This window comes from Pteropus medius, unplaced genomic scaffold, assembly GCF_902729225.1.
Source record: "Pteropus medius unplaced genomic scaffold, Ma_sr-lr_union100, whole genome shotgun sequence".
Taxonomy (NCBI): domain Eukaryota; kingdom Metazoa; phylum Chordata; class Mammalia; order Chiroptera; family Pteropodidae; genus Pteropus; species Pteropus medius.
The window spans coordinates 489,552-502,488 of NW_024356336.1; the positions used below are offsets into that span (position 1 = coordinate 489,552).

A 12,937-nucleotide genomic window follows, 5' to 3' on the forward strand; every position below is an offset into this window, starting at 1 on the left:
AGTCCTCTCTCTTGAGCCCCAGACCCATGTGTCCAATGGCCTTGAGGAGTCACAGACACCTCCCATGCTACCTCTCAAAGCTGACCTCGCCAGCACTTTCCAGACCTGCTCTTGCCAGGCTTCTCCCTCAGGAAACAGCTCTCCCAGGCACCCAGGAGCCCAAGCTAGATATCTGAGCATCATCTGAATTCTTCCTTTCCTTCTCCTCCAAATGTTGTCATTCTCCAAGGCCTATAGGTGCTACCTCCTTAAAAATCTCTTGGCTTTATCATCTTTCTACTCCCATGGCCCCATCTGAGTCAAGGCTAGATTGCTGTTGACACCTCTGTCTCTAGCCAGTGCCCCACATTACAGCCAGAAGAACTTTCTAAATTATAGCTCTGACCAGGTGTCTCCAAAGCTGAAAACTGCAATGGCTTTGGACAAACTCCAAGCTCCTGCCCTTGGCTGACAAGGCCCTTGTTCCAACACCCACAAACTTCCTCAGCTTCTCGGCTCTCACTGTATATTCCCTCCAGCCAGACTGCACGTCTGGCTCTCCAAGAGCACCCCATTCTCTCCCATTTGAGGCCTTTAAACACGGTCCACTATGCTCCTGACTCCCTTCTCTGGGCTCCCACAGCATCCATCCCTATAGCCAGCATACAATATTATATTATAGTATACATATACCCCACTCTACCAGAATTGCCACTTTATAATGTCTTCCATCTCTGTACCCCAGTACTTAGCTTAATACCTGACACAGATTAAGATAGAATCACTGTTTGCATTTGCTGAATAAATTACCTCATTTCTTCATTTTCAATTGCTATAACAGAGACACACAGTCAGGAACCATGTGGTAGAACAAAAAAGACACACAAAGAGCCCGGCTCTGAGTGCGACTCACGTTTTTGTGAGGAATGACATGAGGGATATACTGCAGGATCAGTTGTGCCCGTTTTCTGTCCTTGTCAAGTTCCTGAAACAGCACACTAGGTTTGAGATCCCTTAAAAGAAAGACATGGGTTCGAAATGATTAAAATAAGAACACTAAATAAATGTTCAATAACTATGGTGTATATTTGAATAATATAATATTGTATGCTAGCTATATTTTAATAAAAATCTTTTATAAAAACCAAAACCACCATTTTCTAGTGCTGGGTTGGCAAATTACAGCCTGTGGGCCAAATCCAGCCTGCTGACCATAAATAAAGTTTCAATGGAACACAACTACACTCATTTATTACATGTTGTCTCTGGCTGTTTTTACGTTACAACAGCAGAACCAAGTAGTTGCAACAGAGACTGTCTGGTTTGCAAAGCCTAAAATATTTACCATCTGGTCTTTACAGAAAAAGTTTGCCAGTCCCTCCCCCTGTGCCAGAACTTCAAGAGTTACATAAGAGTTGACATGTCATTGATAAAAAGATCTGGACATGATTTTATGTTTAGCTGTTGCAAGAAGAGTCCCCTACCCCCCCTCTCAAAAAGACCTAGCTGTAGTTTTTCCCTGCCATTTCTGATTTAAAAAACTGCCATTTATCTATCCTGATCTGTTTAGTTCAGCTGAAAACTTTCTTCCCAGTTTAGATACGAAACATTTACTAAATATGATCTGGCTTTGTTGCCATGAGCTCTAATCATCTATGGTATAAGCATATCTTAACAGAAGTGATTATGAGGCGATCTGTCCTGACAGGTGCTTCACAGGAACAGCAGCTCTCTTTACATAGATGAAAGGACGGGATGAAACTCTTCTCTAACCTAGAACATAAGTGCTGAGCACTCGGGCAACTGCTGCCAGGAGCAGTGATGAAGGGTCTCTGTTTCCATCAGTCCCCTTTCCCATCCCCAGTGCTCACTTTCGCAGCCAGTGGTCTTCTGGGGCGAAGCGCCGCCGGCAGTCCCGCTCATATAGCACCATAAGCCACCCATGGACAGATTGGAACAGCTCCAAGGTCTCGCCCTTGGCGTTCTCTGTAAGGTAAAAAAGAAAAAAAGAAAAGAAAGAAAAAAAGGAAGATTCACACTCATGGAGCTGATTAGAGCTGGAGAAGAGCTGGGAGGACAATGTCTTGTCTCTTCCTGTCGTCACCAAGTCTCATCATGGTCTTTATCTCCCTCACTCTGAATTTTACATGGAATCAACAGAACTAAAAGGCTCCCTGGGTATGTTCTAAGTGTCTATAGGACCTGAGTATCCAATCACTCATGCTGCCTCCCACTAGTATGTCATCCAAGGACCTTTTAAATCTAAGGAACTTTGTACTGAATTCACAAGTGGAAACACTTCAGGAGGTGTACTCTAATCTGAAGTGTGACCTGGCACATATTTATTCTTCATGGAAATCAACTCAAAGAGCCAAAAGGAGATTAAGGACAAAATCATCTTTCATAATTCTTGGCACATACATGCAAATCTTGAAACACACATGGGAGAACAAGACCTCTTTAACCACATCACTATCTTAAGAGGTCACGGATAGAGAGGGAAGAAATAAAACTTCTAATTATGTGAAGAAATGTGCATTTTCAGTTAACATTAATAGACAATATGGCTAAGAATTAGCTGATACTATCAATTCTGGCCTCCCTGCCTGCAGCATTAATTGAATGATGGCTGACATCTTTATCTTACCTACAATTCCATCCCAGATCATCTTAAACATGAAGGAATTCAGAAAAGAGGAGATGGTGACTAGCTCTTCCAGTTTGAATGAAATTTGTTCTTCATAAACTTCAATGTCATCAAGGATCCTAAATGAGACAGAAAATTGTTCACGATTTCCCAATAAGAAAACTAAAGATTTGTACCTCATACTAAACAAAAGGTTAAGAAATAAGCTCTATCTTTTAAGAATAGTTACTGTAAAATTTACAGATAAAATGATATAATGTCTAAGATTTGTGAGGAATTGTCTAAGATAATGAGGGAGAGAGCAGGTGGAGGTAAAGATGAAGCAAGACTGGCTATGAGTTGATAACTTTTGAAGCTGGTGATGGGCACATGAGAGTTCATTATACTATATTCTCTCTACTTTCTATTGATTTGAAATTGTCCATGGTAAAAAGTTTTAAAATACAATTAAGAAAAAAACAGTAAGCTCTATTCTATACTTTTCTCATTCATAAGGATCTGACTGTGACACTTTAATTCATGCTGAAATCATGCCTGAATGTCAAGAAATCTTGACTAAGAGTCTGTCTACTGAGGAAAGCTGTGGAAGCTTATTCTGCATCTGTGACAGACACTAGTGGCACTTAGTAGGTACTTGAGAAATATTTGAGTGAGTGAATAATGTCTGAAAGAATACATGAATAAGTGAACCATTTAAGATACAGCTGAAAATCTCCTAGAACTGCTCCACTTTAGAATATGACTCACTCTTGGGTCACCCCGATCCAGCAATTCAGGGTGTTTGTAGCAGCAGCTACAGACCCCTGCTCTTGCCTCCACCTGCTCACTGAGGATTTCCCTCCATGATTCTTACCTAATCTGCCGCTATACATCCCTGATTCCTTCCCATCAATGTCTTCTAGCTTGAACAATGGATAGGGAAATAAGCCTGAGGTCCATTCTATCTTATAATTTTTCACTAATGTTTTGGAAAAAAGGGGAATTAAAAGAATACCAGATACACAAGTAGACATATAAGCTTAAAGAACAAACAAATTGAATGACTAATATTTGTTAATTTCTTACCTGTGCCAAGCACTGTACTAAGTACTCAACATTCCTTTTCTCACTTACTTACTATCAGATTAGTAATGTTATCTCCATTTTACTAATGAGGAAACTGAGGCTCAGAAAGATTAAGCAACTTGCCCATAATAATGGTAAAAACAGCCAACACAGACTGAGTTCTATGTGCCATGGACAATGGTATACATTTTATGGGCATTATCTCATCTAATCCTTACCACATGGCTAAGAGGTAAGGTGGTATTGTTATTCCCATCTATAGATGAGGAAACTGAGGCTCAGAGAGGCAGAGCCTCTTACGCTTCTGCCCAGAGTGTCTCAATAAATGGCCAAGCCAGGTTTTGTAACCTGCCTCTTTAGCTCTGGAATTTTCCAATGAATTACCTAGCATAGTGAGTAAACAGCCAAGGTAATTTGAACCTAGCTCTAGGAGACCTCCGAAACCTACATTAAGTGGTACTGACCCAGCTCCCCTGAAAGGATGGGAAGTAACAATTGCTGAACCCGTACTATGTGCCACCCACTTTGTAAATGTTTTCTTGTCTAATTCATCTGATGACCCTGCCTCACAGGTCCAAACATTAGCAGTAATCACATCAGCAATTGCTTCCTTACTAACATTGTAATTACTTTTTCTCCATGTTCTAGGAAAGGAATTTAGGTCCACAGCAGTCAACCTACGTGATGAGGTGCCGGGAACAGTCACAGAACAGCATCAGCATGGCCAAGAGCTGCTTAGATTCTTCAGTGTCATTGTTGAGGCATTCCAAGAAGAGCTTTAACCCTCCATGGGGCCCCAGCTCACAGATAAACGCCCACAGTTTGGGCAGCAGGTCATCAAGGTAAGTAAGACCTGAAAAAGGATAGAGAAACTCAAGCTTCAGGTAGGGGCTTATTTCCCTATCTATTGGGAAAACAAAACACCAACACCTACTAGTGAATAATGTGTGCGAGAGAAAGAAGACACAATTACTAAGAAAATCTTTATCGCCATGAGGATAACAATGATAATAATAGCTAACATTTAATGAGTGCTTATTATGTACCAGATAATATTCTAAGTACTTTGCATGCATTATCTTCTGTCCACCTTGTGAAACCCAACATTATCTCCATCTTGAGAGAGGAAACTGAAGACTAGAGAGGTTAAATGGCTCAAAATCACACTGCCAACTAATGTCATAGCCAAGAATAGAACCCAGGTCTGTCTGACTCAGCACTGAGGTTTTAAATCTGAGATCAGCAACTTTTTTCTGGAAAGGGCAAGAGGGTTGGTATTTTTAGGCTTTGTGGGCTAGTCTCTGTCACAACTACTCAATGCTACCATTGTGGCACAAAAGCATCCATAGACACTATGTAAGTGAATGGATGTGGCTTTGTTCCAACAAAACTTTATTTACGAAAGCAAGTAGTAAGCTGGATTTGGCCCATGAGGCCATAAATTTATCAACCCCTACTTTAAACTATTTGCAGGAGCACCTGCATTTAGCAAAGCTTTCCTCTCATCTACTTCCATTATTCTATGTTAAAAGTGGAAAAGCAATGAATGACCATTGCAGAGAGACCTCAAGCATTACACACAAATTTAACCCTGGGTGAAACAGAGGACATTTTAAGCCTGCTTCTTGATGGCTACGAGGCCTCAGACTCACAGGCTATATATCACTGTTATGTTCTAAGTCTACTAATACAGTGTTTGACTTAGAAAGTCTGGCTCTGAAGTTCCATGTGTCACAGAACATATAATACGATGTGTTCCTCAAATTATTCCTTAGAAAAGGGGGAGCTGCCTTATATTTGAGTCCTTATATTACCCCTCATTTTATAGAATTACTTCATTTTGAACAAAGAACTATTTGGGGAAGACTTATTAGCCTGGGATCGGGGGGGCGGGGGGTGGGTGGGTAGGACAACAGACTCAATCAGTGCTACTTATGGATACTTAGAGTGTGAACTGAGGGAACTGTAAAGGAGGCAAAGAAATGTTTAACACTAGTTATTATCCCTAAAGTTCTGACCTCACATTTTCAAGGGTAGGAGGATGTGGTTATAAAATGCAGCAATCTCACAATTTAAAAATAGATTAAAAAAAGAAACAGAATAGGTACTTACATCCTGGAGGTCAAAAATATACTCCTACAGGACAAAAGAAGCAAAAATATACTCCTACAGGTCAAAAATATACTCCTACAGGACAAAAGAAGCAAAGCAACTGCTCTTACATTATGTGCACGGGCACTCACTATGTGGATGAAAATATTCATTTATAGTATCATATACCCACTCAAAAAGGGCTGCATCCTGAGCAACTGAGGCAGAAATAAAGATGCCATGCTCTGGAAAGCTGTGTCAGAGGAGTGGCACAGGGCTCCAGGACTGTCATACACATGTGAGAAGCTTAAAGACACTTTGCAAATTTTGAAAAGAAAAAACAGCAAGATTTTAAAAATGTCTATTTTCTATAATGTGTATATTGCTAAACTAACAGATCAAATATTACATAAAAGGACAAACAACTCAGTTCCTAGCAAGCTTTGGACCCTTACCAGAACTAGCTCCAGCTATCAGCTAAGATATACAACCTATAGACCCTCGAGCCCTTGCCAGAGTCAGCGCTGGCTATCAGCCAAAATAAACAATCTACAGATACAAGAAGACCCTAATTCTTCTTTTTCTCTAGCTTAAGTTCATGGACCTAGGAAAAGTTACCAAGACAAGCAAGCCTGCAATTATCCAGGATATATCCTGGATGCCCTGCTTCAGATAACATCTAAGAAAACTCAAGCTTCTTGACACATCCGCAGCTGTTTACAAATACCAGCTGCCTAGCCCTTTATAATCAATTAAAAGCTCAAATTCCTTACCCTTCAGGGCCAGCATTACTCTTAACGTTTGATCCCTTTCCTTGCTTAGTAAGTAAATAAACCTTTTTATTTACTTCCTGACTTTGTGAATTCTTTCCCATACTGCGGTACCAGCACCCTAACATTATACATATACTTTAAGACTAATTTATCTTTCTTGTTGAAAGTATACATTTTCAAGTTGGCCAAAAAACTTGTTTTTGGATTGTTTCATTAGGACAATGGGGGACTTAAATTTTGGTCACCTTAAAAAGCTGAACGTAGTCACAATCCTCTCATTCGATATGCTTTCCAAACCCTCATATTATGGGCTGGGGCGCTTGCGCTGAGTCTGGGCCCCCACCCCTTTCCTTCTCCCACTGAACTCTCCTCAGGGAACCTGTCCAAGACCAAGGCTTTACACATCATCCCTCTGCTCATGCCCCACAGAATATATTCATAGGCCTGCTTGGCATCTCTGCTGCAGGTCTAGCAAGCACCTTACACTCATCCCTGCCAAATCAGAACTCTTGATGACCCCCGTAAGCCCCGCCCTGAGCTCATCATCCCCAGCTCGGCAAAGGGCACCACCATCCACAGTTGCTTGGGCCAAAACTCTGGCATCGTCTTTGAAACTTTTAGGCCTCACTCCCCCAAATCCAATCTACCAGTAAGACCTGGAGACCCTTCCTCTAAAAGATTTCATAAATCATCCTGTTTCAATCTCCATCACTGCAACAGTTCAACTGTTCTCAACCAGGAATGATTTTGTTCTCTAGGGGCATGTGGCAATGTTTAGAGACACAGATGGCTGTCACAACTGGGAGAGAGGGAAGGTGCTACTGGCATCTATGGGTTGGGGCCAGGGGCTGCCAAACATCCTACGATGAACAAGGCAGCTTCCACGACAAAGAATTACCTGGCCCAAAATATCAACAGTACTGAGGCTCGGAAACCCTGCTCTAGCCCAAGCCAACATTGTCCCTTGGTACTTTTTGTCATAGTGCCTGTCATTAAACGTATTTTTCCCTTGGTTATCATTGGTCTCTCCACTACTAGGATATAATCCCCTTGGGAACACAGACCTTGGCTGCCTTATTCACCTCTGTATCCTCCATGCACATAGGTGCTCTATAAATATCTGAAGATGAAATAAGTATGAGAGAAACGGCAGCAATTTATGATTTTAAAAAATATAAATGCAGCAGAGAAGTTCTTAATTCCTTATGCAGTAAATAGTTTCACGGCTCACAGACTTCTTGTCCTAATACCAATTCACACTACCAACTTGGGCACTACAACTTAAAAGCCTCTAATGCTCAGTTCTCTGCTCACAGGAGGGCCTTTCTTCTTTGCTCGGCTAAAAAGGAAAAAGTGTGGCATATTATACAGCCAATAAAAATGAGGTTTTTGAAGAATTTCTGACATGACAAAATACTTATAAAAGGTGACTAATGAAAGAGAAGGCTAAAACTATATATTTCAATCTAAATATATACAAATGTAGCACACTCAGCCATAGGTAGTGGTGTCGGGATTGTGGGATTAAGAGCAGTTTAAGTTTGTTTTTTTTTTCCTGCTTCCTTGCCTTTTCCGGTTTTCTATTCGGAAAAAAAAATTAGTAACTGTTTAAAAGCAAACTGTACTTCATAATGAAAGTAAGAGCCAGGTCACAGGATAGAGGTTAGTTTGACCTGTTTAATTGAGGTATAAAGACCTCTAAAAATGGCTCAAAAATAGCCTCCTTCATCACCTATTTTCTGAATCTAGGAAGCCAGAAGAAAATCAACTATTTCTAAGGAAAACTGTCTGCCAAATGTGAGATGAGAGATGACTCAAGCCTCCAAACCTGTGAGTATCTGCAGCCGGATCTGGGTCAGAGTTGTCAGCGAGGTCTGGTACAGGACACAGATGTTGCAAACCTTCTGTACCTCCACAGAATCAACGCATTTACCCCCAACAGGCTTGAGAATATTCCTCACCGATGCAGACTTCTGAAATGCACGTTTGAGGAGATCTGGCATGGAGAGAAGAAGGAACGTGTGAGCAGAAGTTCAGCCACCTGCCAAGTTCCACCCCATAAAGGGAAGAGCATTTCAATAAAGCTCCTAATTTACAGCTTCAGCCAGACAGTGGGGCTGCTGCTTGATTCAAGTCATCTCTGCGATAAATCAGAAACACATTAACAATAGGTTTTTAGGCGAAACCCAAAGACATTTTCAGAATATCAGAAAATTTTTCCAAACGACACCGGCATGTCCAATTCTTACTGGGATCCTTTTACTGTATGCTTAACTTCAGAACCCACAAAGGTAACACCTCAGGATTATATTAGGGTAAGAGAGCAAAGGTGGAAGGCCTGGTAGATTCCCAATTTTCTGTGCTTTTAGACAGAAGCAGGAGCAGCAACCTTAAGTACTAATAATTGGCCTGTGGTTGTACCCTACTTTTATTTCAAACCTTCCCATTTTTATCTTGCTGAAGTTACACATGTTGATCCTATGCTCCCGGACAGCTACCAACTGAAACTTTGCAGCACACTGGGTGGAGAGGAAAAGTCACCCTGAACCTAGAAATCTGCCACAGGCAGGTAACTCCACCAAATTAGCATCACTTCCTTAACTTTAATCAGAGCAGGCAACAAGAAATCTTTCCATGGAACCCATTACTGACCCTGCAGTGAGGACACTGCTAAGGTACTAGCCTGTCAGTGAACCAGTGTCCTCTTTATCAGGAGCCCAACATGGGAGATTTCTTTTATGATTAGGAACTCAGAAGAGCTCTACTTCCCTAAGAAACAAGTCTTCTTCCTGTTTATAAGAGGTAAGAAAGGGTCCCAAATCCGTTTTCATTTGGCTACTAGATATTCAAAGCCAAATGGAAGTTCAGAGATAACATGGCAGTCCTTGTGGAATATCTATCTGTGGACATTCTCTATACATGACCTTGATTTTGTTCATCTACTTCGTTTTCCCAGGTTCTTCTTCATTATATTTTTTTGTCAAGAATTTTTATTTATTTATTTTTCATTGCCAAGAATTTTTCGTCACTATTTTGCTAAATGTAACTTGATTTAAGCGGTCTCAAATTCTTCGTGGGAGAAGTTAGAGCATCACACGAACAGAGGGGGCCAGGCACCCAGAAACAATTCGGAGCTGCACTTTAACTCAGCAGAGACACAGACCAGGCCTGCTCCAGCCACTCACTCTTCACGGGAAGCACATTCTGTGGGGATGCTGGCTGCACGTGGGCTGGTTCCTGGCTCTCCAGCAGCTTCTTGCTCAGGATGTCACTGAAGAAGATCCTGATTAGAGGCACCCCCCATAGGAACTGCAGCTGTTTGGTGATCAAGGGCATTGATTCGTTAAGACTAGGAGAAAGCAAGAGACCAGGCATGTCAGTTCCATCTGACGGATGGCCAGGGAAAGCCCATTTGGCTCTCTAAGGGACCTTATTTACTCAATATGGTAAATAAGATAATGATAATGATAAAAAGAATCCACAAATTGCTGCTTAGGCCTGGATATGCAAGGTACTGACCTCTTTATCTTCCCCGTTGCTCCACCCAGACTTCCTGTGCTGCCAGTAGCATTACTTCTCTCCCTAGGTCTAGGATCATGTCACTCATCTCTAAGGCATCCTCTATCTGCTCTTCGTCCTAACCATCCTTCTTATCAGTCAGTTGACAGAAGCCATCTCATGCCTACTAAGTTGCTCCTCTTTTCACAGCCAGCCTGCAAGCCTGGCACACAAATATCACTGACTCACAAGCCTCCTGAGAGTCTCCTTGCCTTCTAGCGCTCCTTTCTCCACCGTACACCATAGCCCCAGCGTCAGACTCACATCCTGAAATCTGCTTTCATCATCTCACTGCTTAAGATCCTATAATGGCTCCCACTGTCTTCCAGCCACCACCTACTGAAGATAGGCCAGGTCTGCAGCAGGCTCTGACATGCATTATTTCATTCAATCCTTTAAGACACCTTTATCAGGACTGTGAAAATTATCCCCATATTTCAGATGAAGAAAGTGAGGTGAAGCAACTTGTACAAAGTCCCTCAGAGGAATGGAGCTGAAACCAGGCCATCCGTCATGCTATTCTGACTCATCTGCCCCCCACAACATCCCTCCCAACTCCCCGACAGCCCCAGTTCATCCTCTTCAAGCTGGGGCAGTACACTGGGGCACGTCATCAATGGCAATCTGTCTTTTTAAATTGAATGTCACTCAGGTATAAGGAAAAGGGAGAAAAATCCAAGATTTCCTTCCCTGGCCCTCATTTTCCTGCCTCAAGGGCACCTGCCAGGGACCCCAGACCTCAGGAAGATATCTGAACAGGAAAACAGCTGGACATCACAGCTGCCTTAGCTCCAGAGACCCATATCATCTCAGCCCAGGGTACATATTTTTAAATTTGTGATGCTGCCTTACTTGAATCTCTACCTTCTAGCCTAGTGGTCTTTTTACAAAATATAGTTTTGAGTTTTTAATTTAAAAATTTTAAGTTTATGTCCCACCTCTTGAAAAGGATCTAGGGTGATTTCTATTTCCTTTGAATCATGTGTCTTATTTTATTATCTCCAAAATCTGGCAGTCTGGGCACTCGATGAAAGTGATATTGAAGAAAAAAAGAATCAACCAATAAGATTCACAATTTACTAACTGAAAAGAATGAAATACAAAATATCTCATTTTTCTGAGAAAAAAGAAAGGTAGGGAAAAATATGGGTGTATACACAGGTTGTCTTTGGGTAGCAGCATTAAGGGATGGTTTTTATTCTCTTCTGGTCTTAACTGTATTTTATACAATGAGTACATATTACTTTCATAATAAGAAACAAAACAACATAAGCTGGGAAAAAGAATGAAAAGGTGGTGGGAAAGAGGCAGGAAAGACAGTGATTTGCCCCCTAGGACTCACCCATAGTCCACGGATTGGGAGAACCAGCCAAGGACAGGGTGCCAGTGCGTCAGGTTGGATTTCTTCTGGGACACATACTTCTGACAGTAGCACAGCATCTGGGTGAGCAAACTCACAAACCCATCCGTCTCCTCCTCTAACACTCTGGGGCTGAGGGAGCCCAAGTGCAGGAGATTGCCTACAAAGAGAGAAGGCTGGGTGCCCTGGGCCCAGAGAGACACGCTTCATCACCTCCCAGCCCTGCTCTCTGCCTGGGGCTCAGGCAGCCATAGTTATGTGCAGGAAGAAATTCCATGTAGAGGGGCACCTGTCGGTGCTAGAAATGCAATGCGATACAGGGCTAAGGAAAAGGCTGACCCGGCTTCCAGTCCTGGCTCTGTCACAGACCAGCTGTGTGAAGCTCAACCCACCTCTTCAAACCGTTTTCTCATCTGTGAGATTGGAATACTGATCCCTACTCTCCATGTGAGAATTATATGAAGTAACATGTCAAAGGTCTGGTACACAGAGGTATGTGCTATTTAGCTGGTATGACACTTTAATATTACACTGAGATTTTAAAATCCAGGGTCAACATAAGAAGGGAGGGATCTCTTAAAAATCATTTGAATGTCCTGGAAAATCACTTTTATTCGATGTTCACCGAAGTTACATAATATGCCTTGTGTAAGGTCTTTTATCATAAACTCCCTTAAAATTTAGCCCCAAGAACCTTTTGCTATGTAAAAGAAAATAATTAGGCAATGAGAATTATGTACCTCTGCTGTTTTCAAATGCTTCTATCCATAAACCCTTTCCGCTACAATGAAAATGTAGTAAAACAAATGCTGCAGGCAGGCCCCACTCTCATCTAAGCCCCACCTAACTACACCCTCCCTTTTCTCTTGAGATGTGAATTATCTAGGCAACTCATCATGTTTCATTTTTCTTTGGATGCCAAGAAGCTAAGGGCTAAAATTTAACATTCATTTATAGTCACTCAAGTAGTTTGCCAGGCTGATATATTTTCTATGTGATTTTCAATTTTACATTCTATTTTAACCACCTGACACGTCTTTTATTTTAAGCACTTCTAATTATTACTAAAAACAGCTCGTGATCTCCAGAATGGTGAAAAGCAAAACACCTGGGCATTCCCCGATGGCCAGAACACAGTAAGAGTCCAGCCACAGATACTCACCCATTAAACAAAGCGTATGGCATCCTTCTAAACTTTCACATACGTCACGGCATCGATCTTTATCTCTTAAAAATGTGATGAATTTGCGAAGCATGTCATGAGATTCTAAAACAGTGAGGCGCTGCAAACAATTGCAGACTGTTAACACAGAAGCTGACAGGAATAATTTCCCACTAGAGCATGAAGTTGATCACCTACAGATCACCCCCTCGTAATCAATCATGCTACTGATCTCCAAGAAGAAAATGAACAAATATGAGAACCTGTTTCTTTGAGCTACTAACAAAAGTGTGTCTAAACTG

General features: G+C 41.7%; 1 protein-coding gene across 1 annotated transcript in view; it reads right to left on the minus strand.

Annotated features, from left to right (window-relative positions):
* The window catches only part of UBE3B (ubiquitin protein ligase E3B), a 51,071-nt gene that overhangs the window by 21,453 nt on the left and 16,681 nt on the right, over positions 1–12,937 (minus strand). Inside the window, 8 exon segments of the mRNA XM_039861868.1 lie at positions 893–992; positions 1,851–1,965; positions 2,627–2,745; positions 4,373–4,544; positions 8,384–8,551; positions 9,741–9,904; positions 11,456–11,633; positions 12,636–12,756. Coding sequence (XP_039717802.1) covers positions 893–992; positions 1,851–1,965; positions 2,627–2,745; positions 4,373–4,544; positions 8,384–8,551; positions 9,741–9,904; positions 11,456–11,633; positions 12,636–12,756 — 1,137 coding nt within the window.